The sequence below is a fragment of the Lepus europaeus genome, chromosome 21 (assembly GCF_033115175.1).
Source record: "Lepus europaeus isolate LE1 chromosome 21, mLepTim1.pri, whole genome shotgun sequence".
Taxonomy (NCBI): domain Eukaryota; kingdom Metazoa; phylum Chordata; class Mammalia; order Lagomorpha; family Leporidae; genus Lepus; species Lepus europaeus.
In genome coordinates this window covers 21,825,728-21,850,863 of record NC_084847.1, presented here as the reverse complement: position 1 = coordinate 21,850,863, position 25,136 = coordinate 21,825,728, and the positions used below count along the sequence as shown (strand labels likewise).

General features: G+C 56.3%; 1 protein-coding gene across 1 annotated transcript in view; it reads right to left on the bottom strand.

Annotated features, from left to right (window-relative positions):
- Window positions 1–23,799, bottom strand: part of IL21R (interleukin 21 receptor) — a 31,201-nt gene extending 7,402 nt beyond the window's left edge. The window contains exons 1-4 of the mRNA XM_062180214.1: window positions 23,643–23,799; window positions 8,356–8,419; window positions 4,661–4,763; window positions 3,394–3,593 (exon numbers count right to left, since the gene is read on the bottom strand). Of these exons, the coding sequence (XP_062036198.1) occupies window positions 3,394–3,593; window positions 4,661–4,763; window positions 8,356–8,404 (352 nt within the window). The 5' untranslated portion in view covers window positions 8,405–8,419; window positions 23,643–23,799. The remainder of the gene's footprint in view (window positions 1–3,393; window positions 3,594–4,660; window positions 4,764–8,355; window positions 8,420–23,642) is intronic.
- Between the last annotated feature and the right edge of the window lie 1,337 nt (window positions 23,800–25,136).

The window sequence follows — 25,136 nt, the reverse complement described above, 5'->3', positions numbered from 1 at the left end:
CTGGATGAGGAACAAATCCCTCTCACTCTGGGTTGTGTCCTACCCTAGGAAGATGCACAGCCGACACCCTGCACATCTCGATGGGTTCAGCTCACACAATTCCCACCTAAAGCTTAAAGCAGCCATTTCTGCTCAGTGGGTACCCCAGCTGTGACCCCACAGAGAAGCTGCAGACAAGAGCAGCACCATCTGTGGAAACTGGATAGCAAGTGGGACCAAGTTTCTGAAGGATTCCTTCCAGGAGCTGTAACAGGACGTGAGACGTGGCTTTAGCAGTACAATCCTGAAGACAAAGCACGACCACATCAACGGCTACCAAGAGGCAGATGTGGTCCAGTGGAAGCAAGAGCCAGGGTCATGGCCACAGCTTTTCAGGGGAAGCTCAAGGCATTTGCCAGAGGGACACAGAACCACAACATCTGCTTGTTAGGACAGGGTTTTTTGAGGAAGTCAGCCGACACTTTGGCAGAAAAACACCCACGAAAGCTTTACCAGGGCCCTCCTCCACCCTGAAAACACTGCTACTTCTCACTCTCAGCAAGTGCATGATTTTGCAAGGATCTCTACGGGAAGTCATTAGGCATCCCTGATTTGTCTCCTCCTGATTTCTTTGCATTTGCTACTACTAAAAAAAAATCTTCCCCGGAGCACTCACTTCTCTGTAGTGAATAATGTTAAAGAGTTTGTGGACCTGCTCAGAGTCCTGTCCTTGGGCTATGGACTCAGTAGCCAGCATTGCCACAACCACTGAATGAGACTCGACCTTGATGGAGCTCAGGTTGAGAAAGAATGTTCAGATTCTTTAGTTTTATTTTTTAGTTCCATTTTTCCCTCGGTGCTCGACAGACACACGTAAAAGAGGGGCTTCAGAGAGGTGGGGAAATGGAATTGGAAGACAATTCTGGGGAGGGCATTTGGCTTCGTGGTGAAGCTGCTGGTTAGGACACTGTACCAGTGTCCAAGATGGAGGGCCTGGGTTTGAATCCCAGCTCTGGCTCTTGGTTCCAGCTTCTTGCAAATTCTTGGGAGGCAGTGGTCACGGCTCAAACAGTGGGTTCCTGCCACCCATGTGGGAGCTCTCCCAGCTCCTGGCTTCAGCACTGGGGCACCTGGGGAAGTGAGCCAGCAGAGGGGTGCACTCCCTCCTGAATTAAAAAAACTTGTTAAATTTATTTTGCTGCAAAACATTTTTGAAGTCCATGCATGTTTTTTTTTAAATAACAAATATTTTCCATTAACATTTTTTTTTAAATTTTTGACAGGCAGAGTGGACAGTGAGAGAGAGAGAGAGACAGAGAGAAAGGTCTTCCTTTGCCATTGGTTCACCCTCCAATGGCCACTGCGGCCGGCGCGCTGCGGCTGGCACACCACGCTGATCCCAAGGCAGGAGCCAGGTGCTTATCCTGGTCTCCCATGGGGTGCAGGGCCCAAGGACCTGGGCCATCCTCCACTGCACTCCTGGGCCATAGCAGAGAGCTGGCCTGGAAGGGGGCAACTGGGACAGGATCTGGCGCCCCGACTGGGACTAGAACCCAGGGTGCCGGCGCTGCTAGGAGGAGGATTAGCCTGTTGAGCCACGGCGCCGGCTTCCATTAACATTTTTTTTTTTGACAGGCAGAGTGGACAGTGAGAGAGACAGAGAGAAAGGTCTTCCTTTGCCGTTGGTTCACCCTCCAATGGCCACTGCGGCCGGCGCGCTGTGGCCGGCGCACTGCGCTGATCCGAAGGCAGGAGCCAGGTGCTTCTCCTGGTCTCCCATGGGGTGCAGGGCCCAAGCACTTGGGCCATCCTCCACTGCACTCCCGGGCCATAGCAGAGAGCTGGCCTGGAAGAGGGGCAACTGGGACAGAATCTGGCGCCCCGACCAGGACTAGAACCCGGTGTGCCAGCGTCGCTAGGTGGAGGATTAGCCTATTGAGCCAGCCTTCCATTAACATTTTTTTTCTTCCATTAACATTTTAAAGACTCCTTGTATGCATGGATTTCAAAGGCTTTTTTGGCACCAAAATAAACTTGTCTTTTAATTCCATTTTTTTCATAAACTTTTTTTTTTTGACAGGCAGAGTTAGACATTAAGACAGAGAGACAGAAAAAGGTCTTCCTTCCGTTGGTTCATCCCCCAAATGGCTGCTATAGCCGGCATGCTGTGCCAATCCGAAGCCAGGAGCCAGGTGCTTCCTCCTGGTCTCCCATGCAGGTGCAGGGCCCAAGCACTTGGGCCATCCTCCACTGCACTCCCGGGCCACAGCAGAGAGCTGGACTGGAAGAGGAGCAACCGGACAGAACCGGCGCCCCAACTGGGACTAAAACCCGGAGTGCTGGCGCCGCAGTCGGAGGATTAGCCTAGTGAGCCGCGGCGCTGGCCCTTCACAAACTTTTTTAAAATAGATTTTTATTGACTTGAGAGGAAGCGAGGCACAGAGAGAGGGAGAGAGAGAGAGAGAGAGAGAGAGAGAGAGATTTTCCTCCTGCTGGTTCCTTCCCCAAAAATCTGCAACAGCCAGGGCTGGGCCAGGCTGAAGCCAAGAGCTGGGAACTCCATCCAGGTCTCCCATGTGGGCGGCAGGGACCCAACCACTTGAGCCATCACTGCTGCCTCCCAGGGTGAGCATTAGCAGGAAGTCGGAGTTGGGAATGGAGCCAGGACTTGAAGCCAGGTACCCTGATTGGGATGCAGGTGTCCCAAGAGGGGGCCTAAGTGCTGTGCCAAGTATCCACCCCTCCGTGAACTCTCTGGAGTTCCTCATACAGACAGACACACGTGCACAGACACAGACACACGTGGACAGGCACAGACGTGCACAGATACGCATGGACACGCACGGACACACTTCAAACCAAAGCTACCTCTCCAGCCTTCCTTGCCCTCCCTGGTTCTGGGCCTGCACACACAACTACCTCTGCTGGCCAGGTTCCCCTGTCCCCCAACCCTCTGTGCCCACTCCACCCTGGAGGGAAGTCCCAGGCCTCACAGCAGCTAATGAGAAGGAGGGGACTCAGAAGATTCTTCCTGGTGATTCAGTGCCCTGCACGCACCTCCTGGGGACAGAACCCCAGAGGATCTGGATTGAAAGATTTCCCTCTACAAATGGGATGCGCCTCGTTCAAGGTCACTCACACAGGCAGAGGCTGAGCCACAGCTGAAGCCCAGAAGTCCTTGGCCTCAGCCCAGCCCCTGTATGTACATCTGCTGCTTCTCTTAGGGGTTAAGGCCCAACCAAGTATCAACCCATCACACCTTAGTAAAAAGTAGCACCTCCACAAAGCAGAACAGTATGTGGTGGGGAGGGCATAGAACACGCTGGTTTTGACGGAGCAGGGAGAGAGTACACCCAGAGAACAGGGACGTGGGGCACCCAGATTCTGCCCCTCCTGGGGTCCATAGGTACTCACTGCTATCAGCCAGCATGAAGCTGCCACACTCCTGCGAGTTGTTGCCAGTCGGGTCCGTCATGTTGACGCTGAAGATGTCGTCAGCCATGAAGCGGAACACATCCATGCGGCAGGTGTAGCTGGAGTGTGTGGCATTGTGGAAAGACCTGTGCAGGCTGCAGGAGGTGACCTCGTCCTGGAGCTCTCCGTACTGGTCCTGCCTTCAAAGACAGCGGCCAGTCACAGCTGCAGGCTGGGGGGTGCTTGGGACTCAGGGCTCAGGGGTGAGGCCCCACGCCTGCAGCATCCTGGACGCCCTGTGCCAGGCTCAGCTCGCTCACCTCCAGGGCACCAGGCACTCACGACCTCATGAATAAATGCTCTCCAAGCCTCCAGCCTGGACCAGGGGACGGCTGCCTGGATGGGGTCCCTGCCTCGCTTGCCCTCTCTGGAATCCATTCCTCTCACAGAGCAGTCTGGGGACTTGAAAACTCCCTGTTGGTGCTGGCATGGTGCTGCAGTGTGTTAAGCAGCGCCCATGATGCCGGCATTCCTTATGGGATGTGTTTGGGGCCCTGCACCGGGGTGAGAGACCCACATGGAGTTCCTGGCTCCCAGCTTCAGCCTGGCCCGGCCCCAGCTGTTGCTGCCATTTGGGGGATGAACCAGTGGATGGAAGACCTCTCTCTCTCTCTCTCTCTCTCTCTCTCTCACTCTGCCTTTCAAAAAACAAATTGGTTTACTCAGCTCCCTTCACACTGATCTCCTCGCTGTTCTGCACATGCATGGGGCCTTCCCGGGCCAGGGTCTCTGCACCTGCACGGCCCCTCCCCCAGCTCACAGGCTGCCCCCTCTCACGCAGAGGAACCTGCTCTGCCCAGCCTGGCCGCAGCAGAGTCTGCCCCGTGCCACTAGCTCTGCACCCGGCCATGAAGGCCCTTTCCTGCCCGCACCTGCCCGCACCAACAGGTGTCCCGTTTGCTGATCCGGGGTTTGCAGCTGTTCTCTCCCAGATACCACCCGGCTATGTGGGGTCTGGGGGAGCCCTGGGTCCTGCTGGATCCCTGGTACCTGCAGCAGTGTCTGGCAGCAAAGTCATCAGTGTGTCTTGAACGCATGAATGAATGAATGAATCATAGATAACAGAATGAAAGGCATCTGTTTTTTGTTTTTTGGTTTTTTTTTTTGTAGCCTGAGCTGCCCTAGAATGCATGGGATGCACGGTTTCCTGAGGCCCCGTGGGAACCCTGAGTAGCACCCGTGGGGCTGGCAGGGCCTGGCCACTTACCAGGTAAGGGTGAGCAGCCAGGGGTGCAGGGTCCAGGTCTCCAGGACACAGGTGACCGTCTGCAGGTAGTCAGTGTAGCAGGTGAGGTCTTGGCAGCCCCAGCCTGGAGGGTCGGGGGAGAGAGGGCCTGGCTCAGGGGCTGCCCAGGGGCTGGGAGCACACCTCCCCCACTGCCACCTCCCCAAAGGGATGAAGATGGGGACCCAGGGGCCAGTGAGACGTCGGCCTGCAGCACGGGGGGCCTCACCACCCAAGAATTCCCTGCAGGAACCTCAAGGTCAAGACCGGCTGTGGGGACGAGGCCCTCCTGTTAGGAAGTGTAGTGCACTGAGCTGCCCTGAGCCCCAGCCCACTGTCCCTCGGGGCAGTGTCCCGTCCAGCTCCCTACAGGATGGCCCCCGAAGCTGCCCACACTGCGCGACAGCGCCCGGCCCCCATGAAGTCACTGGAAGGCCCTGAGAAGGCATAGGCACCTACACTGCCCTGCAGCTGGCCACGCGGGCAGCACTGCAAAGAGGGAGAACATTCTAGAAGCCTTGACACTGCTCCCAACCTCACCACCACCAAGAGGCCATCGATGGATAGGTGGGCTCCCTGGTGGCCTGGTGACCCTGCCGGCTCGCTCTTCGACTCTGTTCTAAAAGACAGGCGCCCTTGCAGGCTTGGCGCCCAACAACGCTGGACAAAAGGCATGCAATTGTTTTTAGTTCTGCTGGGCAAATGCAAGCCTGACGCATTCCCTGCCCCACCCCCACCCACCTCGATGTACTATAAGCTTGTTCCCTTTTCCACGTAGATCCACTTTCAGTGGCTTTTTCCTGGGCTGGTGAAGATCCAGGAGGTGGTGGCGTCTTCCCTTCCTGGGGGTCACTCTGGGAGCAGAACCTCGACCCAGAGCCAAGAGCTCTGAGGCTGGGAACGACCTTTGCCTGCTCCCATACCCACTGTGCAGACCAGAACACTGAGGCTCTGAGATGAGGCCACGCCGCCGAGGCCGCTGCCCAGGCAGGTCTGTGTGGACTCCTCACACCCGCACCCGTGGCAGACATCAGTAATCGATCACAGCACTCTCTGCCCCTTGACGTGGCCTCAGAATCCCTCTCAACACAAGCCTCCAGGCAGCCACGACCACAGGCTCTGACGTGTGGATGCACATCTCACTCTAGGGTTGGGGGGACTTTCCTCCTCCTCTGGGGAGGCTCACGGGGCTGCCCACCGGCCCGTTCAGGCGCTTTGTGGAGCAAAGAGCACCCATTCGGGCAGACGCTCAACCCAGGGCTGGGGGCCGGCACTTCTGCATGGGGGCGGTTAAGCTGCCGCCTGTGATACCCACATCCCATCCTGGCTGCTCCGCCTCCAGTCCAGCTGCCTGCTGATGCCCCCGGGAAGGCAGCAGAGGATGGCCCAAGTGCTTGGGCCCCTGCACCCACATCGGAGATCTGAATTGGAGGCCCTGGGTCCCGGCTTCAGCCTGGCCCAGCCCCAGCTGTTGTGACCATCTGGGGAGTGAACCAGCCGATGGAAGAGCTCTCTCTGTCTCTCCCTTTCTGTAACTCAAATAAATAAATAAATCCAAGAGTGCAGGAGGCTCCCAGTGGCTGGCTCTCCCCTCGCCGGGCTGCAGGCCATCAAGGGACAGGGTTTGAACCAAACTTGGGCCAGAGTGTTGAGGAAGGAGCAGCAGGGAAGCGACTCAGGTGCCGCAGAGAGTGAAGGCCTGAGGCCGAGACCACGGTGAGGACGCCCGTGTCCCACAGCAGAGGACGTGGGCTCAGTACCTGGCTCCTGGCTCCAGCTCCCTGCTAATGGGCACCCTCGGAGGCAGGGGTGAGCGCTCAAGGGTTTGGGGCTCTGCTCCCATGTGGGAGACCTGGACTGAGTTCCGGGCTCCTGGCTTCAGCCTGGCCCAGTCCAGCTATTACAGGAATTTGGGGAGTGCCTCGGTAGATGTGGGATCTCTCTCTCTCTCTCTCTCTCTCAAGAATAAAACAGTTTGTGTCCACCGAGCAGAGACGCCCGGGGTCAGGACAGCATGCAGGGTGCAGCAGGAAGCACACACAGTGGCTGTGCACCTGCGACTCAGAACTGCTCCTTGTCCCCAGCCCCAGGCCGGCGACACAGGTGCCCCGGGAGCTGTGGAGGTGTTAGACGGGCTCACACCCAGGCGACCCACAGGGGCCTGTACGGGGCAGCCACTCATGAAACTGCAGCAAAGCCCGGTGGAGAGGGCCACGCCACGGCCCTCCTGAGTGTCCCCCACGCTTCCCAGGTTGAGGGGTAGAGCTGGGGAAGCCTGCAGCTCGTCTCAGAGGGCCTGGGTTGGAGTCCTGGCTCTGCTACTGCTCCAGCTTCCTGCTGGTGCGCACCGTGGGAGGCAGCAGAGATGGCTCAAGGACTTGGGTCCCTGCCACTCACATGGGAGACCCGGATGGAGTTCCTGACTCCTGGCTTCAGCCTGGCCCCAGCCAGCCTGGATGCAGACATCCAGGAAGCGAACCAATGGATGGGATCTCCCTCCCTCCCTCTCCCTCTTTCTCTCTCTCTTTCTGCCTTTCAAATAAGCTGGAAATAAAGAAATAATTCCCATGTTGAGATTTAATCACCAACATGGTGCCACTGAGGTTGGCAGCTGGCAACGCGCACGCACGGCTGGGTGACCTCACCAAGGGCTAGAGGCACCCGGTGTCTGCTCCCCTTTGCCCTGGGTCCCTCCTGCCACAGACAGGATGCAATGCCCAAGGCGCCCCCCTGGAAGCAGAGGCCCAGCACCCACCAAACGTGGAAGCTGCTGGCTCCAGGACTGTGAGAAATGCACTTCCATCCTTTAGAAACGGCCCCATCTCCAGCAGGACCGAGGGACTGAGGGTCAGGAGCCCATCACGGCTCTGCCACCGCCCGGCTGTGTGGCTGTGGACCTGTCCCCTGTCCTCTGCAGGCCTCTGCTGAGCCTCTCCTGGAGGGCAGGAGTGGGGGATGGGCACAAGCTGCCCAGGGCCTGGTATACAGCAGGTGCTGGCTGTTCGTTGCCACGTGGTGATGGCTGGGGGGAGGGGGTGCTGTGGTGGCTGCCCCCATGGGGCACTTTAGAGCCGGGACAGAGAGGCCGGCCAGTCAGAAAGAGAAACAGAGCCTGCCAGCTGTTTCCCGAGGGAGCTATTTGAGGCACTGGGTCTTTGGGTAAAACCCAGAGAAAAATGCCAATGAGTCAGCAGAGACGTGCCAGGTTCCTCCTCGCCCTGGGCCAGCCTCTGACCTCTTCACAGGCCCCTCCTCCAGGAAGACCTCCTGGATCACCTATCCCCGGGCAGCACCCCCTTGCTGGGCTGTTGCCCTGCCAGCTTCTTGTGGCCCCCCAGCCCCGCCACCAGCCCCGTGGAGGGAGGGGATGCCAGCACCGTGCAGGCTCCAGTGGTTGCTGCATGAGGAGGAACTGAGGCTAGACCAAAGGCAGGACTTCCTCCCTCAGCCAAGGCCGGGAGCAGCAGCTCCCCAGACACCCACCATCCCTGCTAAGACTTGATCTGAGGCCCCGGGGTCAAGTGCACACTTCTGGGTCCCAGAGCTCTCCCCCCTCCCCCGTCTCAGCCTCCAGGAAATGAATGTTGCAGATTCAGGGTTGGTGGCCTCTGGTCACCTCCGGGAGCCCACCAGGCCAGCTTTGTGGGGGGTGGGGTGGGGGAGGGGCCGTTACTTACCGCCCTGGAGCACCAGCAGGAGCAAGAGGACCGCCCAACCACGTTGCATGCTGACTCCGAGAGCCTGCAAGAGATACACAGTAGCAGGGCTGTGAGCCTGGGCTGGAGGCCTCCCTGGGCAGACCTGCCACCGAGTCTCAGCGTCTGAGTGATGTGTGGACGACGCCCAAGGTCCCGCCTCTGCCTCCAGATGGCTGATTCGTCCCGAGATGGCCCCTTACCCTCCCCCCAGCCCCCATCTCCTCCCTCTGCCCCTGGGCACAGGCACAAACCAGCATTGTAGCTCCTGTGAACTTGAACAGATGTTTGGTGCAGGCATCAAGACGTGAGTCAGGACAGCCACGTCCCACATCTGGGGCCATGGCTGTGATGCCCGGCTCTGGCTCCTGTCTCCAGCGTCTGCCAGTGCAGCCCCTGGGAGGCAGCCAGCGAGGGCTCAAGTGATTGGGCCCCTGCCACCCACGTGGGAGGCCTGGACTGTTTCTGACTCTCAGCTCTGGGGCTGGCTCAGCCCCGGCCATTGCAGGGGAACCGGGAAGTGAACCAAGGGACACGAGCTCTCGCCATGTATCTCAAATAAATAAAGAGAACAGCAGCAGAGAGAGAGGGAGAGGACTGCCTTGGCGAGCAGCTCTACCGACCGCTGGGCGGCTGTGTGCTCGCTCCCATACTCCCAGTGAGCTGGCTTCTTACTGAATAACACACCCAGGTTAGCCCCCTGTGGAACATCTACACTTAGCCCAACAGTAAGGCTTCCGAGTCGGTCACAGAGCCCAGGTTAGCCCACCGGGGACCATACACTTAATTCCTCAGGGGGGGGCAGAGAGCCCCTGGGGAGAACAGGGCAGGCTTCTCCGGGCAGTGTGTGCACACCCCAGGCCTGCAAGGCCAGGCTCCTCCGGGTGCTGTGCCTGTCCCCACGCCCCCGCTCCATCTCTGGGTCTGTGTAGGAAGGGGCCAGCCAGAGGCCAGTGGGGCACCTGCCCAGGCTCAGAAGTCACCCCGAGTAGCAGATGCAGCCACAGGCCGGAGGGATGACAGATTCTGGGACCGTGGTTTTTCCTGGATGTCGTGGCTGACTGTAGGTGGGAAGACTCCCCACACGCACCTGCGGTGCCTCCCCTGGCCCTACCCGAGCTCAGCGTGACCTCCCTAATGAGATTACCCAAGATGCAGTGGGAAAGGGCGCAGGCTGTGGGGCCCCGGAAGTCCAGACCACCAGCTGAGGGGCTGAGGGCCTGGCCCTTGCCCTCTCTGAGCCTTCTAAGTGCAGGCAGGAAAGCCTGCCTCCAGGGTTCTTGTTGAGAATTTCAGGAGATTTGGAGCAAGCCCTGAACAACCACCATGAAGGACACAGAACATAGAACATCTGGAACATTCTAGAAGGATCTAGAATGACCCAAAGGCTCTAGCATTCTTTGCTTTCAAAATGTCTGCCATCTTTATTTGTGCATAATGGGTACTATTATTGATTTTATATATATATATATATATATATATTTGGATAGGCAGAGTTAGACAGTGAGAGAGAAACAGAGAGAAAGGTCCTCCTTCTGTTGGTTCACCCCCCAAATGGTTGCTACAGCTGGCGCGCTGCACCAATCCAAAGCCAGGAGCCAAGTGCTTCCTCCTAGTCTCCCATGCGGGTGCAGGGCCCAAGCACTTGGACCATCCTCCACTGCACTCCCAGGCCATAGCAAAGAGCTGGACTGGAAGAGGAGCAACCAGGACAGAATCCGGCGCCCCGACCGGGACTAGAACCCAGTGTGCCGGTGCCGCAGGCAGAGGATTAGCCTATTGAGCCACGGCGCCGGCCAAATGTATTTTTTATAAATGAACTCACTCAAAAAGTTAACTTCAGTGTCACCTTAAGTAATAACAGCCGTGGTTGTGCTTTTGTGTCTAACATACTTTAAAATGGACAACGCCACTAACTGGGGCCGGCATTAAGCTGCCGCCCGCATCACTGGCACACACACCCCCTCAGACATACAACGGCTCCCTCTTAACAGCGGAGAGAATGCAAACTCCTTTCCCCAGATGGAAGACTCCTCTCCAAATTCCTCAGCTCTGCCTAAAGACGGTCGACTCTGGTGATGAACAGCTGGCACCTGCTGCTTCTGGTTCCCTGCCCTCCACCCCCCACCCCCACCCCCCAGCTTCTTATAAAGTGCTCCAGTCAGAGCTCCCTCTGGTGGTTTGGGTAGAATCGACTCCATCCTCTGCTCTACACAGTGGAGTCCTGGCCAATCACAGCACTCGATGTCGGGTCAAGTGGGCCACTGACCAATCACAACACTCAACATGGCTGGCCACTGACCAATCACAAGCACTCCATGTGGCTGATCACTGACCAATCACAACACTCCATGTGCTGGCCATTGACCAATCACAACACTCCATGTGGTGGGCCACTGACTAATCACAACACTCCATGTGGCTGATCACTGACCAATTACAACACTCCATGTGGCTGATCACTGACCAATCAACACTCCATGTGGCTGGCCAGGATAGGCTGATGAGAGCGGTCCTGGGATATTTTCCCTGGGACTCTAGCAAAGGGGTAGTTTTGGGAGTACCTGCTGGAAGCTGGTAGCCGTCTTTGTCACCACTTGGAGAGAGCCTGTCTGGAAAAGTTGGTCCTCAGACACCACTGGAGTGCCTGGATCTAGCTGCTACTGATGCCCACCTTTGGACTTCTCACACACTGAGCACATGGTCAGCCATGTTGAAGTCGATTTCTGTCGCTTGCCACCCGAGATAAGTTGAGAGAGTTCAGGAGAGACGCGGGTGCAGGACTGGAAGCCTCACGGACCTGGAGCACACAGTAGCTCTTCCCCGGTGCCCTGGCCTCAGTGCTCACATCCAAAGTGGGGATGGTCATGCCCTGTGCACCTGCCAGCTGGGCCGAGCCCGTGAGAAAGCAGGTGCAGCCATGTCCTGGGAGGTGTGAAGAGTTGCAGCAGGGGGCCAAGTTCCTGCTATTACTGGCCCTGGGGGCCTTGTATGACTCACATCTCCCCAGCACCTGGAGCCTCTGCCATGCCTCTGTCTTTGCATAAGCTAGGGCCTCCTCATGGGCCTTTCCTCCTCCCCTCCTCTAAACTCCACAGTCATTGTTCACCTGCTGTAACCCTGCGGCTCTGTTGGAATGTTCCAGAACTTCTGCCACCCACTGAGGACCTTCAAGGTGTTCATGAATGCTATTATTTACTTGCTGGTTAGCTTTACATTTCCTTTGATTTTCGCACTCCAGTAAACTCGTGTCAAAGAAAAAGATTCTCTCCCTGCCATCACCAAGATAACAGAAGGTCCACATGTCCCACCCTGGTTCCAGCACAGCCCAGGGAGCTAGGTTGGCTCAGTGCAAAACCCGGCACTGCCATTTATAGCCTGAGTGACTTAACCTTTGTGGGCCTCAGGGTTCTCGTCTGAGAAATGGGGACAATGACAGCCATCCCTACCTCATGGGGTTCTTGTGAAAATTCATTTAGTCAATACAAGGGTTACTTGATGGAAAACCGAATTAAAGGATGTTTATTCTGGTGCAAAAAATTTTTTGAAATAATGCAAACTTTTTAAAAAAGATTATTTATTTGAAAGGCAGTTGAGAGAGAGAGAGAGAGAGAGAGAAAGAGAGAGAGGTCTTCCATGCATTGGTTCACTCCCCAAATGGTCACAATGGCCAGGGCTTGGCCAGGATGAAGCCAGGGGCCTGGCGCTCTGCCTGGGTCTCCCACATGGGTGGCAGGGGGCCCAAGCACTTGGGCCAACACCTACTGCCTCCCCAGGTGCGTTGGCAGGGAGCTGGATCGGGAGGCGTCACCCGCCTCCCCCCCCCCCCCCCCAGCTCGTGGGCTCGTATTTGCAAAGCATTTAGAATGCTCCGTGCCACATTGAGGATGTTGTACAAATGCTTCCTGAACAAAACGACCAGCTCACTCCAAGACTAAATAGAATGAAAGCCAAAACTAAACAAAAGGAAAGCAAAAGACAGTGGTTCAGTCTTCACAAGCTACTACCAACTGCCTACACCTCCAAGGAGCCGGAGAGGAGCCTGCCTTTGTTTGCAGTGGGGAGGGGCTGGCGGTTCTGTGCCAGGGTTATGGCACCAGTGGGGGCGCCTGCATCTCGTGTCAGCACACTTGGGCTCGAATCCAGGCTCTCCTCCTGATTCCAGCTCCTTGTGACTGTGCATCCCAGCAGGAATTGGGTGATGGATTCCCGCCACCCGTGTGGGAGACCTGGATGGAGTCCCTGGCTCCTGGCTTGGACATGGCTGAGCTCTAGCTGTATGGGTCAACTGGGGAGTGAGCCAGCAGATGGGATCTCTCTCTCTGTTGGCCTTTGAAAGAAATAAATAATTCAGAAATAAAAGGGAAGGCAGGCAAGTAGGGGAGAAGGGCTTTGTGACATGCTGGCATCAAACTGGCTTTTTGTACGTGTCCCTAGTGCAGACAATGGCTCTTTCCCAGTGTCTTTGAAAGACAGAACGAGGTTTAACCATCTCACTGGGGAATCCAGGGGTATTTAGCAGCAGCCAGCGTAAGCCCGTCCCTTGTGGGCCCCATCGGCCTCGGATGCTGGAGACTTCTCCATCACACCCTCCTCCTCTGCCCCCCAGCACCAAGCCAAGACTCCTCATACAGCTCTGACTCTCCACCCTGGCCGGGTGGGTCTCCGGCAGGAAGACCTCTGCCCTCGCAGCCCCCCCCAACGGCTTTGGCGGCCTCCCACGGAGAAGCAAGGTGCACCTGCCTTGGGCCCGCCACATCCCGCCTGTGTGCCCTTGGACAGGCTGCCTAACCTCTCTGATCCACTGTTTTCTTGTCTCTACAATGAAGCAGGCAGGGATGGGGGCGGGGTGGGGGTTCATGCATCTGTGCTGCAGATGTGCTCTGTGTGTGTCTGTGTGTGTGTGTGTGTGAAAGAGAGAGAGAGAGAGAGAGAGAGAGAGAGAGAGAGAGAGAGAAAGCCTGTGACCGCCTCACTCCATTGGGTCCCAGGCTGAGAAATGATCTGGGGGCGGGGGTCACGTGGGCTCCAAGCCGGGCCAAATTCGGGGAGACTCGGGGGGAGGTGGAGAAGCGAGGGGGTGAGAAATCAGATCGAAGCAAGTGCCATAGGGAATAATACACCCAACTCGACAGTCAGCAGGGAAATGCAAATAGAAACCACAATGACACGCCCCTTCAATTCATCAGATTGGCAAAGACTCAAGTCCTGCCGCTACCGCAGTGTCGCCAAGGATGTGATGTAACGGGACTCCCACTGGTCGCCCGTGGAAACTGGTGTGGAAACTCGCTGAACACGGGCCGTGGGACGTGCCTGCCGGAAGACCCAGAGATGTCACTCCCAGCGTCGCTCCTGAAGAAGCCTCTCCCCGAGTGTACAAGGGGCGTGTCCTAAGATGTTTACAGAAACACTACTTTTCTCACAGTGAGAAGTTGGCCTTGGCCTGCAGATGCATCACGGGGAGAATGGAAAGAATAAATTGCTGGGGTCGGCGCCGCGGCGTAGCGGGTTAAAGCCGCCTCCTGCAGTGCCAGCATCCCATATGGGCACTGGTTTGAATCCTGGCTTCTCCACTTCCGATCCAGCCCTCTGTTGTGGCCTGGGAAAGCAGTAGAAGATGGCCCAACTCCTTGGGCCCCTGCACCCACGTGGAAGACCTGGAAGAAGCTCCTGGCTCCTGGCTTCAGTCTAGTCCAGCCCTGATCACTGTGGCTGTTTGGGGAATGAACCAGAGGATGGAAGACCTCTCCGTCTCTTCCCCTCTCTCTCTCTGTAACTCTGACTTTCAATAAAATAACTAAATCTTTTAAAAATTAAATACTAAAAATATATATATATATATATATATACATATATACTTAAAATGCACAAAGATTTTCCTCTTCAAAGAAGAGACTATCAGGTGGTTTTTCAATGGAAAAAAAGGATAGAGTCCAGCGCTGTTGTGCAGTGGGTTAACTCCCTGGCCTGAGGAGCTGGCATCCCATATGGGCGCTGGTTCAAGGCCCGGCTGCTCCACTTCTGATCCAGCTCTCTGCTGTGGCCTGGGAAAGCAGTGGAAGATGGCCCAGGTCTTTGAACCCCTGCACCTGTGTGGGAGACCTGGAAGAAGCTCCTGGCTCCTGGCTTCAGATTGGTGCAGCTCTGATCATTGTGGCCAACTGGGGAGTGAACCATTGGATAGAAGACTTCTCTCTCTCTCTCTCTCTCTCGCTCTCGCTCTCTCTCTGCCCCTCCTCTCTGTGTGGCTCTGACTTTCAAATAAATAAATAAATAAATCTTTTTTTTAAAAAATGTAGGGTAGAAAAGACAATGAAACAACATATTTAAAAGCTGAAGTCTTAATAAGCCTACCTCGACTTTTATATCCAGCAAAACTACCCTGTAAACACACACACACACACACACAGGCAATTCACCATGATAAAGGAAGCTGCATTTAGCCTACTGTGCCACAGCACCAGCCCTACAAATAAATCCTTTTTTAAAAAAAAAAAATCTAAAAACAAAAAACCTCCCAACAAAGAAAAACTTTGGGACCAGATGGCCTTATTAGTGAATTATACCAACCATTGAAAGAATTCCCACCAATTATTTTCATACGCCTCCAGAAAGCTGAGGACGGGGGAACATTTCCAGGTTCATTTCATGAGATTCCCTCCACACTCAATCCAAAGATCCAAGACACCCAATGAAAAATGCTCAACAAAATCCTGGCAAACCGAATTGGACAGCACAATACAAAAATGATACGCTATGACCAAGCAGGATTTAGTCCTGGAATGACGGATGGTTCCAATTAAAAAAAAATCATCAGTGTAGTATCTCACTTTAACAAAGCACAAAAATCTCACGGCCATCTCAGCGGCTGTACAATTGGCATCTGGCAAGATTCAATACCCTGTGCTAACAGAAAACACCCAACAGGCCAGAGATTGCACTAAATGACCTTGCTTTCATAATATTCTGATATTTCAGATATTCTGGCCCTCAGGGTACTGGTAAGAGTGCACACCACTGGGGCCAGTGTCATGGGTAGTGGGTAAAGCCGCTGTCTGCAGTGCTAGCATCCCATATGGGCGCCACTTCAAGTCCCAGATGCTCCACTTCCGATCCGGCTCTCTGCTTTGGCCTGGGAAAGCAGTAGAAGATGGCACAAGTGCTTGGGCCCCTGCACCCGCGTGGGAGACCTGGAAGAGACTCCTGGCTCCTGACTTCAGATCGGCACAGCTCTGGCCATTGTGGCCATTTGGGGAGTGATCCAGCAGATGGAAGACCGACCTCTCTCTCTGCCTCCTAAGAAGAGCTGGATGTTGTGGTTGGAACAAAGGAGCAGCAAAAAGAAATTGAAAGCATCTCAATGGAAAAGAAAGTAAAATTATTTGTTTTATCCTAAAAATTCCATGCAAACAATGAGTTCATCCAATAACAGAGGAGGGGCCGGCACCAGGGTGCAGCAGGTTCAACCGCCGGCTTAGACGCTGGCATCCCAGGTGGGATTCTGTGAAAATACAGACCAGCAAGGGTGAGGCCTCCAGCTCTGTTCATCTCAAGATTGTTTAGGATACCCTGGGGCAGTCCACGTAAATTTTATGATGGACTTTTCTAGCTGTAGAAAGGATGGCTGGGGGTTCACTAGGAACGGCACTAAATCCATGGTCTGCTTTGAGTAGTATCGACATTTTTTTTAAAGATTTATTTATTTGAAAGACAGGGTTACAGAGAGGCAGAGAGAAAGAGAGGTCTTCCATCCACTGGTTCACTCCGCAGATGGCTGCATAAGCCCAAGCTATGCCAATCCTAAGCCAGGAGCCAGGAGCTTCCCCTGGGTCTCCCACGTGGGTGCAGGGGCCCAAGGACTTGGGCCATCTTCTACTGCTTTCCCAGGCCATAGCAGAGAGCTGGATTGGAAGTGGAACAGCCAGGACTTGAACTGGTGCCCATATGGGATGTCGGCACTGCAGGCAGTGGCTTCACCTGCCATGCCACAGTCCCAACTCTTGGAATTGTCTTCTTAATTTCCTGACAGTGCATTGAAACACAGCTAATATTTGAACATTGGTTTTGTATCTTGCAACTTTTTTTTTTTTTTTTTGACAGGCAGAGTGGACAGTGAGAGAGAGAGACAGAGAGAAAGGTCTCCCTTTTGCCGTTGGTTCACCCTCCAATGGCTGCCGCGGTAGGCGTGCTGCGGCCGGCGCACCGCGCTGATCCGATGGCAGGAGCCAGGTGCTTCTCCTGGTCTCCCATGGGGTGCAGGGCCCAAGCACTTGGGCCATCCTCCACTGCACTCCCGGGCCACAGCAGAGAGCTGGCCTGGAAGAGGGGCAACCGGGACAGAATCCGGTGCCCCGACCGGGACTAGAACCCGGTGTGCCGGCGCCGCAAGGCGGAGGATTAGCCTAGTGAGCCGCGGCGCCTGCTTGAGTTCATTTTTTTTAAAAAAAGATTTATTTATTTGTCATTGCGGCTGTTACTGTGGTGTATCGAGTAAAGCCACCACCTGGAATACCAGAATCCCATATGGGCCCTGGTTCATGTCCCGGCTGCTCCACTTCTGGTCCAGCTCCCTGCTGATGGACTGGGAAAAGCAGCGGAAGATGGTCCCAGTGCTTGACCCCCTGCACCCATGTGGGAGACCCAAACAGAGCTCCAGGCTTCTGGCTTTTGCCTGGCATAGTCCTGGCTGTTGGGGCCATTTGGGGCACAAACCAGTGAATGGAAGACCTCTCTCTCTATAACTCTGCCTTTCAGGTAAATAAATAAATCTTAAAAAAAAAAAAACCCGCAAATAACATAATTTAAAAATGGACAAAGAACTTGAATAGACATGTCTCCAAAGAAGCTAAACAAACGGCTAACAAGATTCAAAGATGCTCAGCATCACTGGTCATCAGAGAAACACGCATCAAAGCACAGTGAAATAGCACCTTAAACCTGATCCTAAAAACCAAACTAAAATAGCAAATGTTGGTGAAGATGTAGAGAAATTGGAGCACTGGGGACCTTTCCGTGAGATTGTAAAATACTGCAAAACTTCTTAAGTTAAAAAAAGAAATGATAGGGCCAGAGCTGTGGCGTAGTGGGTTAAAACCCCAGCCTGCAGTGCCAGCATCCCATATGGGCACCACTTCGAGTCCCGGCTGCTCCACTTCCAATCCAGCTCTCTGCTGCGGCTTGGGAAATCAATGGAAGATGGCCCAAGTCCTTTGACCCCTGCACCCCTGAGGGAGACCCGGAAGAAGCTCCTGGCTCCTGGCTTCAGATTGGCCCAGCTCCAGCCATTGCTGCTATTTGGGGAATGAAAAAGTGGATGAAAGACCTCTCTTTCTTTCTCTCTCTCTCCGCCTCTGCCTCTGCCTCTCTGTAACTCTGCCTTCAAATAAATAAATAAATCTTTAAAAATCAAAGAAGTCTTGGTGCTTTGCTTTATGTAAAAAAAGTTCTAGATAGACTGTTGACCTACATGTTTCATCTAGATTAGAAAGCAGAGGGTGACATTTTCCTGACCTTGGGGGCAGGTAGCACTTCTTTTCTTAAAATAGAGAAGAAAGAGAGATCTTTCCCCCCTGGTTCACTCCCCCGGATGCCCACAATAGCGAGGCCAAAGCAGGGAGCCTGGAACTTCACGTGCATCTACCAGAGAGCTCTCACCGTCAAGAAAAAGGCTGATAAGTTGGACATCCATCAAGTGAAGGGTTCTTTTTTTTTTTTTAATTAAAAACATTTCCACTTAGAGAAAATCTCAACAGGGGAGATGAGCCCGCTGAGAGCTAGAAAGTGCAAGGAGTAAGTGGAGTCCCGTCTGCCCTCAGTGGAAATCGATGGACCCACACTGGGAAGCAGCAGCGGCTGTCTAGGTAGAAGAACGGAGCCTGCCCCACGGCCGTGCCCTGAGAGCAGCCTTGTTCCTCGGCGGGAAAGAACCCGAGTTCTTGGTTTCCCTGTATCACCGCTCATCGATGATTCAAGGGTGGGATCCGCCGCGTTCTGCCACTCAGCCGTCTCCCCCACTGCGTCCCAGGTGGGGACTGCAGGGTTGAAAGTGAAAGGCAAGGGGTGTGGTAAAAGTAAAACGGCCCATTTCCCATAGGGACTTGCAGAAGAAAAGGGGTGGGTGAGCAGGGACTCCCCAGCAGAGCCAGAAACCAGAGCCACCAGGTCACCAGAAGCGGAACTGGCAGGCCCGAGGGACTTCCCAAGAGGGAACACAGGACGCCGAGCTCCTGGGTCCTCCTGGGTCTTCCAGGACCCCTGTCCACCTGCTCTCCTGCTGGTCCTCCGGTCTGACCCCACCGCCTCCGGCTGAGACCCCTCCAGCCCAGCCCTCACGCCACTCGTGTCATTCCACAGCTCAGAAAAATCCCAAATTCCTCTGCCTGGCATTCAAGGCTGGCCCCCAACCTTGGACCCAGGCTGCCGACAGTTCCCCTGCACATCCCATGCCCCTGGGTTCACCTTTGCGCGCGCTGGTGCAGCCGCCGAGCCGCGTGCCCTCCGTGACCGACCGTCCGTCTCCTACTCGACCTCTGACACCCAGTTCAAGTGTCGCCTCCCCGTCCTCTGCCGACCTTTGATCTGTCCCGGGAGCGTGAGTCATGCCTTCCTCCGGGGCCCGTCCAGGCCTCCACTGGAGCACATAGCCTGTGCTGTTGTCATCTACGTTCTGAGTGACATCTGGCAGCAACCATGTATCTCTGGGTTACAGCTGAGTACCCAGTGACTAATCAGCAACTGATACGCAGTAGGTGTTCTAAACTCTTGCTACATGGGTGACTAAACGAGAGAGAACTCCATGGCAACGGATGGGGAAGGCCATGTGCTCCATGGTTAAACCTTATCCATTTTCACTCCTCTTTCTTGAATTTACTGCATCAAGGGCCTTATGCACATAATGAGGATAAAATCTCCAATATTCCCACAACTCCCAACCCCAGGACCTTTGCACAGGCTATTCTCGCTGTTTAGAAAACTTTCTCCCCCCCTACCCCACCCTCAGCTTCTTTGCTTTCTCAGGTTTCAAGTTCCACGTTGTCCCTTCAAAGAGGCCACCACCCCTCTCCCGCCCCCACGTGAGATGGGTCTCTTCTGTGGTTCTGTGCGTGACAACCTCCTTGTTTATCTCCCTGGCTGCAGCTGTCATATGGGGATTCATTGAATGTCTCTGCTTCTGTGTTTATGAGTGGTCTTTGTCTTGCAGCCCAAGCCCCCAGGGGGAAGCGGAGCAACTTAATCTCTGCACAGGGTGGAAGCAGCTCGCACTGCAAGCTGTGAGGAAGGATGGAGGAGGAGGTGAGAATTGCAGTGTCCGCTCATACAAAGGGCAGCCCTGAGAGGTTTCGGCTTCCCAGCACCTCCATCGCTATCCCCACTATCAGCTCCCTGAGTGTGTGTGACTGAGTGACCGTACTTGCTGGCATCACATGACTGACCAAGAACTTTCAGAGAGGGACTGTGCATTGCCCGGGGTCACAGAGCAAGTTCTCACCTAAATGAAATTCTCAAGCTGTGGGGGAAAAAACCGACCAGGCAGCTCTGCCTCTAACTCCTACATCGTCTCTGAGCCTTGGTTTTCCTCATCTGTACAAAGGGCACAACAGCCACAGGCCGGGCTGAGGAGCGGGAGGGGTGGGGCTCGTGTTCGTGGCTCTTCACTTGCACTTGACTTCTTGCCCATGGGCCAAGGGCAGCTGTGGTTGTCTGAGGATGGGTGTGCCGGGGCCAGGCAGGACCTGAGCACCCTGTCGGTCCCCAGCCTGTGTCCCCTAGAGGGCTGCGGCTGCCTCTCTGTCTGTCTGTCTCATTAAGCCTGTGTGCACGTGGCCTCTATGAGCTGGAACAACCTGCCCTCGTGGACCGTATCCCAGCCCGTGCGCCCCCTGCAGGCTCTCTGTGACTGTGCAGCTTCTGCCCCGCCTGCACTGGCCAGCCCACTTGACAGATGTGCACATGGAGGTCCAGAGCCTCGTCTGTGGTCACCCACCGGGGAAGGGCCTGGGCCTGAGCGGCGAGGCCGGCAGGTGCAGTGGGCCCGCCTCTCTGGGGGACGATTCGGGTGGCTGGTTCCTTCTAGGAGGCTGCAGAACTCCATGCTTCAGCGGGGCCCCGGCCCCTGCCTGCCCGGGGAATGTTCGCAGTGGGTTCAGAAGTTCCAGGTTTACTCAGAGCGCTCATTTGAGCTGTTGTGAAAAGTCCCTTTGGCCTGGGGCTAGGGTGGGAGTGGGGGCGGGGACACCTTCGAGTCAGGCTTGGGGTGGGTTTTTTCCCAGCTGCCCTGCCCCTCCCCCTCGGTGAAGGCAGTGAGGAAGGGGCAGGGGCTGGGCGGGGGGGGGACAGGGAAGAGACCCCTTCCTGGAGGAACTGTTTGCTTCCCTGGATCCACTGCTGTCTTCTTCCCCTTCTTTTTCTTTAAAAAAAATATGTTTAGGGGCCAGCACTATGGCATAGTGGGTAGAGTTGCCACCTGCATCCCATATGGCGCCAGTTCAAGTCCTGGCTGCTCCTCTTCTGATCCAGCTCCCTGCTGATGGCCTTGGAAAGCAGTGGAAGATGGCCCAAGTCCTTGGGCCCCTGCACCCGCATGAGAGACCCAGAAGAAGCTCCTGGCTCCTGGCTTCGGATCAGCTGAGCTCTGGCTGTTGCAGCCAATTGGGGAGGAACCAGCGGATAGAAGATTTCTCTCTCTCTGCCTCTGCCTCTGCCTCTCTGTAACTCTGCTTTTCAAACAAATAAATAAATCTTATATATATATATGTGTGTGTGTGTGTGTGTGCTTAAAAAACTTATTTGAAAAACAGAGACACAGAGCGAGACAGGCAGACAGAGCTCGCCCAGCTGCTGGTTCCCTCCCCAAATGCCCACAACAGCTGGGGCTGGGCCAGGCTGAAGCCAGGATGTGACCCCACACAGACTCCCACGGGAGTAGGAGGGGCCGGGGCACTTGAGCTCGTCACCGGCCGCCTCCCAGGGTGCGCATCAGCGGGAAGCTGGAGTTGGAAAGTGGAGCTTGCTGGGACTTGAACCCAGCCCATGTGACGCAGGATGTGGACGTCCCAAGCGGTGCCTTAACCACCGCCCAGCCAGCCGCTGCACCTCCCCTTCCAAGCGACTCCCTGGGTAGCCCTGGAAAACCACCCCTGCTCTGGGTCTCAGTTTCCCCGCCTGTGAAAAGGGGCAGCAGGGACATCACAGGAGCTATTGTTCAGTGAGGACTTGGTGCCCTGTGTCCTGGGTGGTAAAGGTGACCACTACCCATACTAGTTAAAGGCTATCTAGTAAAGATGACCACTATCCATACTAGTTAGAGTAACACATAAGAGCCCCATAATAGAAACCCTCTGTGAGCCATGGGCAGGTCATGGCCAAGGTCGTGGCCCTTCTGCACCATGCTGGCTTTGGTCACATGCATACCCCTGAGCCCTGAGGCACACAGTAGGTGCTCAATAAATGCACACCACACCCAGGAGATTGGTGTTTTCATTCCCAGCCTTGCTTTTCTGATCCTTCATCCTGCGGGCCTTAGAGAGGATCCATGGCTCCCGCAGGGCCACGTGGCTGCTGCATGTTGGCGCCGGGACTTGAGCCCCCAGATCACAGTGGCTGGTGTGCTAGAGCCCCAGCTCGGGGGCTGGGGGCGTGCTGCATTTGCCGGGTCCCCTTCCTCCTCCTCCTCACTCACTCGTCAGGCGCCAGGGCAGGCCCCGATGCTGCAGGGAACATGGGGGTCTCAAAGCTGCCTCTTTCCTGCTTGTTCTCTAGTGACCCTGCCCCCACCCCCGCCACGAGCCCCAGGGCAGGCTCCAGCCCCACCCCCACCCCCTCCCCTAGGCTTGAAGTCAACCTGAGTGCCAGGACCTCAGGGCTCAGCCTTGGCCTGGCTCCTCCCTTCTCCCCCATCGCCGGATCTCGGGCCACCTCCCGTCCTCAGGGTCCAGACACCTGGGGAGCCGGGGAACAGGCGCCCAACGCCCGGCTCTGAAGTCACCCCAGGACTCACATCTTCTGTGTCTGCCTATTCCATAGCCCACAGCCTTGCTCTGTGGCTCTGAGTCACAGAGAGCCTGGATGTGACCCCATAGACCCTCAGTCTTCCCATCTGTGCAATGGGCTGGACAAGGCCACCAGTCTTACCCGGTGCTGTGAGGAAATGGGACAGCCTCCAGCACCCCCAACAACAGTGAGCATCGGTGCCCCCACCACAGCGGAGGGCCCTCGGGGTGGCTGAGTGTGTCTCTGTGCTGCCTGCCCACCCTGCCAAGGACCCCAGGGTCCCCAGGAGGCCAGCTCGCTGTCTGAAATGGAAAGGGGCTTCTCCATCACAGCCCTCCCCAACAGCTCTGCCACTTCGTTCCCATTTTCCAGATGAGAAAACCGAGTCCTCACGCAGCAAGACACCGCAGGGAGATGAGGGAGATTTGCCCAAGTTCACCCGCTAGGAAGTCTCATGGCTGCATCCTGACACCCACCCCCCACCCCCGACCAGGATTTCCCCCCACAACACCATGTGCTTCTGAAACCCCCGCTGGCTCTCGGGAGCAAGGCGGCAGCCGGGAGCTGCCTCGTGGCTTCTCGGTGCCCCTGCCCTGGGTCCGTGATGCTGAGGTCCCCGCGCTAGGCACTCCCACCCCGGCCTCCTCCGCCTCTTCCTTCCCAGCAGCTTACCCAGCCTCCCTTCTCCACTCCTCCACGCACTCTGCTTCTTAGCATCTGACCATGCCCTGGCTTCAGGAGCGAGGTGCAGGGACACCTGTGCAGTCGCCCGGCCCCCCGCCCCTGGTGGAGCCACCTGAAGGGACTCATTCTAGCTCGTGGGTCTTCATGGTCTTATCTGGGAAATGGGCACACCTGCTCCCACATGGAAGATTCCAATGAAGTAACAGTGACAAAACACAGAAGATGGCACAAAGTTGGTGCCGCCCCCCCCACCCCCGACAACAAAGGGGCCCCATAGCAGCACCAGCTCCTGTCCTTGCCGGTCACTGCAGGTGACTCACTGCATGCTTGGCCTGGAACTTGCCTTCCTTCCCCAAGCCCCTGCTTCTGGGAGTCCGGCTTCCCCAGATGCGGGGGTCATCTCAGCTCTACCCCTGCCTCCACGCCATGAGACCCTCTGCACACCCACACCAGCCCCAACCCTGCCCAGCCTCAGTGTATAAGCCCCCGATGCCTCAGCGGACCCCGCTGTGACCTGACTTGGGCCAGGTTAGATGCCAGGTTAGGCAAAGGCGGCGGCCAGCGCCCATGGGGAGCCGTGGCTGCGGTCCAGTTACCTGCTGCTTCAGGGTTGCTCTCAGAAATCCATTCTGCGTGCCCGGGTGTGGCAGCTGGCCTCCGCGTGAAGGTGGGAGATGAGGGTCCGAGAAGCAGGGCAGCCGTCCCCGGTCCCCCAGCAGACCCGTCTTCAGCCCTGTCTGTCCCCCAGACCGGCAGCTGGGCTCCCAGCAGGTGACTCGCTTGCAGCTGCCAGCCAGACAGAGGAAGGAGACTGGGGGGGCGGGACCAATCACTGCAGCGGGGATGGACAGCAGACACACAGCCGGCCACGTGGCTGTCGGTCCCACTTGGGGAGGAGCAGGCAGACAGGAGTGGGTGGTGGGGGCCGGGGTGGGAAGACACTGAACCCAGGGTCACTGAGCTGGGAGAGCTGCAGGCTGCTCTCCCAGAGCCCCAGGCGCCTGTGCAGGGCGAGGAGGAAGGGGAGGATGTGGTCGGGACTCGCCCCGCCCTGCCCACTGAGCAGCAGCTGGGCCCCTCCTGGAAGGCAGTGGGGGGGGGGGGGTCGGCGGAAGGCCCACCCCCACCCACCAATCGCCAAAGGTCACCCGCTAGGAAGACATCTGGGGCTATCAGAGTGACATCTGCCTTGGGGGGGGGGGAATGACATCATCCTCCCAGCTCTCACAGTCATGGTCATGACCCATGAGGCAAGCAGTGTGGCAGCCAGCCGCCCTGCCTCCCAGACGTGCAAACTGAGGCTGGGGGTGTGAAGAGGCGGTGCAGCTGGGCAGGGCAGGGCTCAGCAAGTGTGCAAGACAGCTTGGGGCTGTGGTCCCTGCGGCTGCCTGCCCGCCCAGCAGGGTCTGTGCTGGGTTAGGTGGGGGTCAGGGGGCTGCAAAGGCTGGAGCTGCAGAGAGCAGGCCCTGGACTACGGAGCTGGAACTATCTGATGCTTTGATCTGGCCGATGGGACCCCCAGCCACCAGGGAGGCGGGGCGGCCTTTCCCACGGGAGCGCAAGAAGAAAACAGGCTAGGGCCATTCCCCAGAGAGTTCCAGCACGCTGGGGCCTGACATCTCCAGCAGGGGTCTTAGAAGCACGAGAACTGGAGTGGGCCTTTGCACAGTGGTTAAAGACACCATTGGGGCTGCCCGTGGGCCCAGATCAGAGGGCCTGGGTTCGAGTCCTGGCTCTGCTCCTTGCTGGTGCAGGCTCTGGGAGGCAGCAGGCGACGGCTCAGGTGGTCGGTCTCTGCCATCCATGTGGGAGACCTGGATTGGGTTCCTGGCTCCTGGCTTTGACCCAGCCTAACCCTGGCAGCCGATATCTTAGAGATCTGTCTCCCTGCATCTCGAAAACAAAACATGAAAAACAACAACAAAAGTATTACAGCCATGCTAAGGGAGAAACTAACAAGCAGACAAAATGCAGGAAGTCCGTGCCCAGCAGCCTCAAAAGAATAAGAACAAGGAAATAGCTTTTTTTTTCCACCACCACTGCCACAATCCCCTTGATGTTCACTTGCGAGACCGCTTTCTCCTACCGCT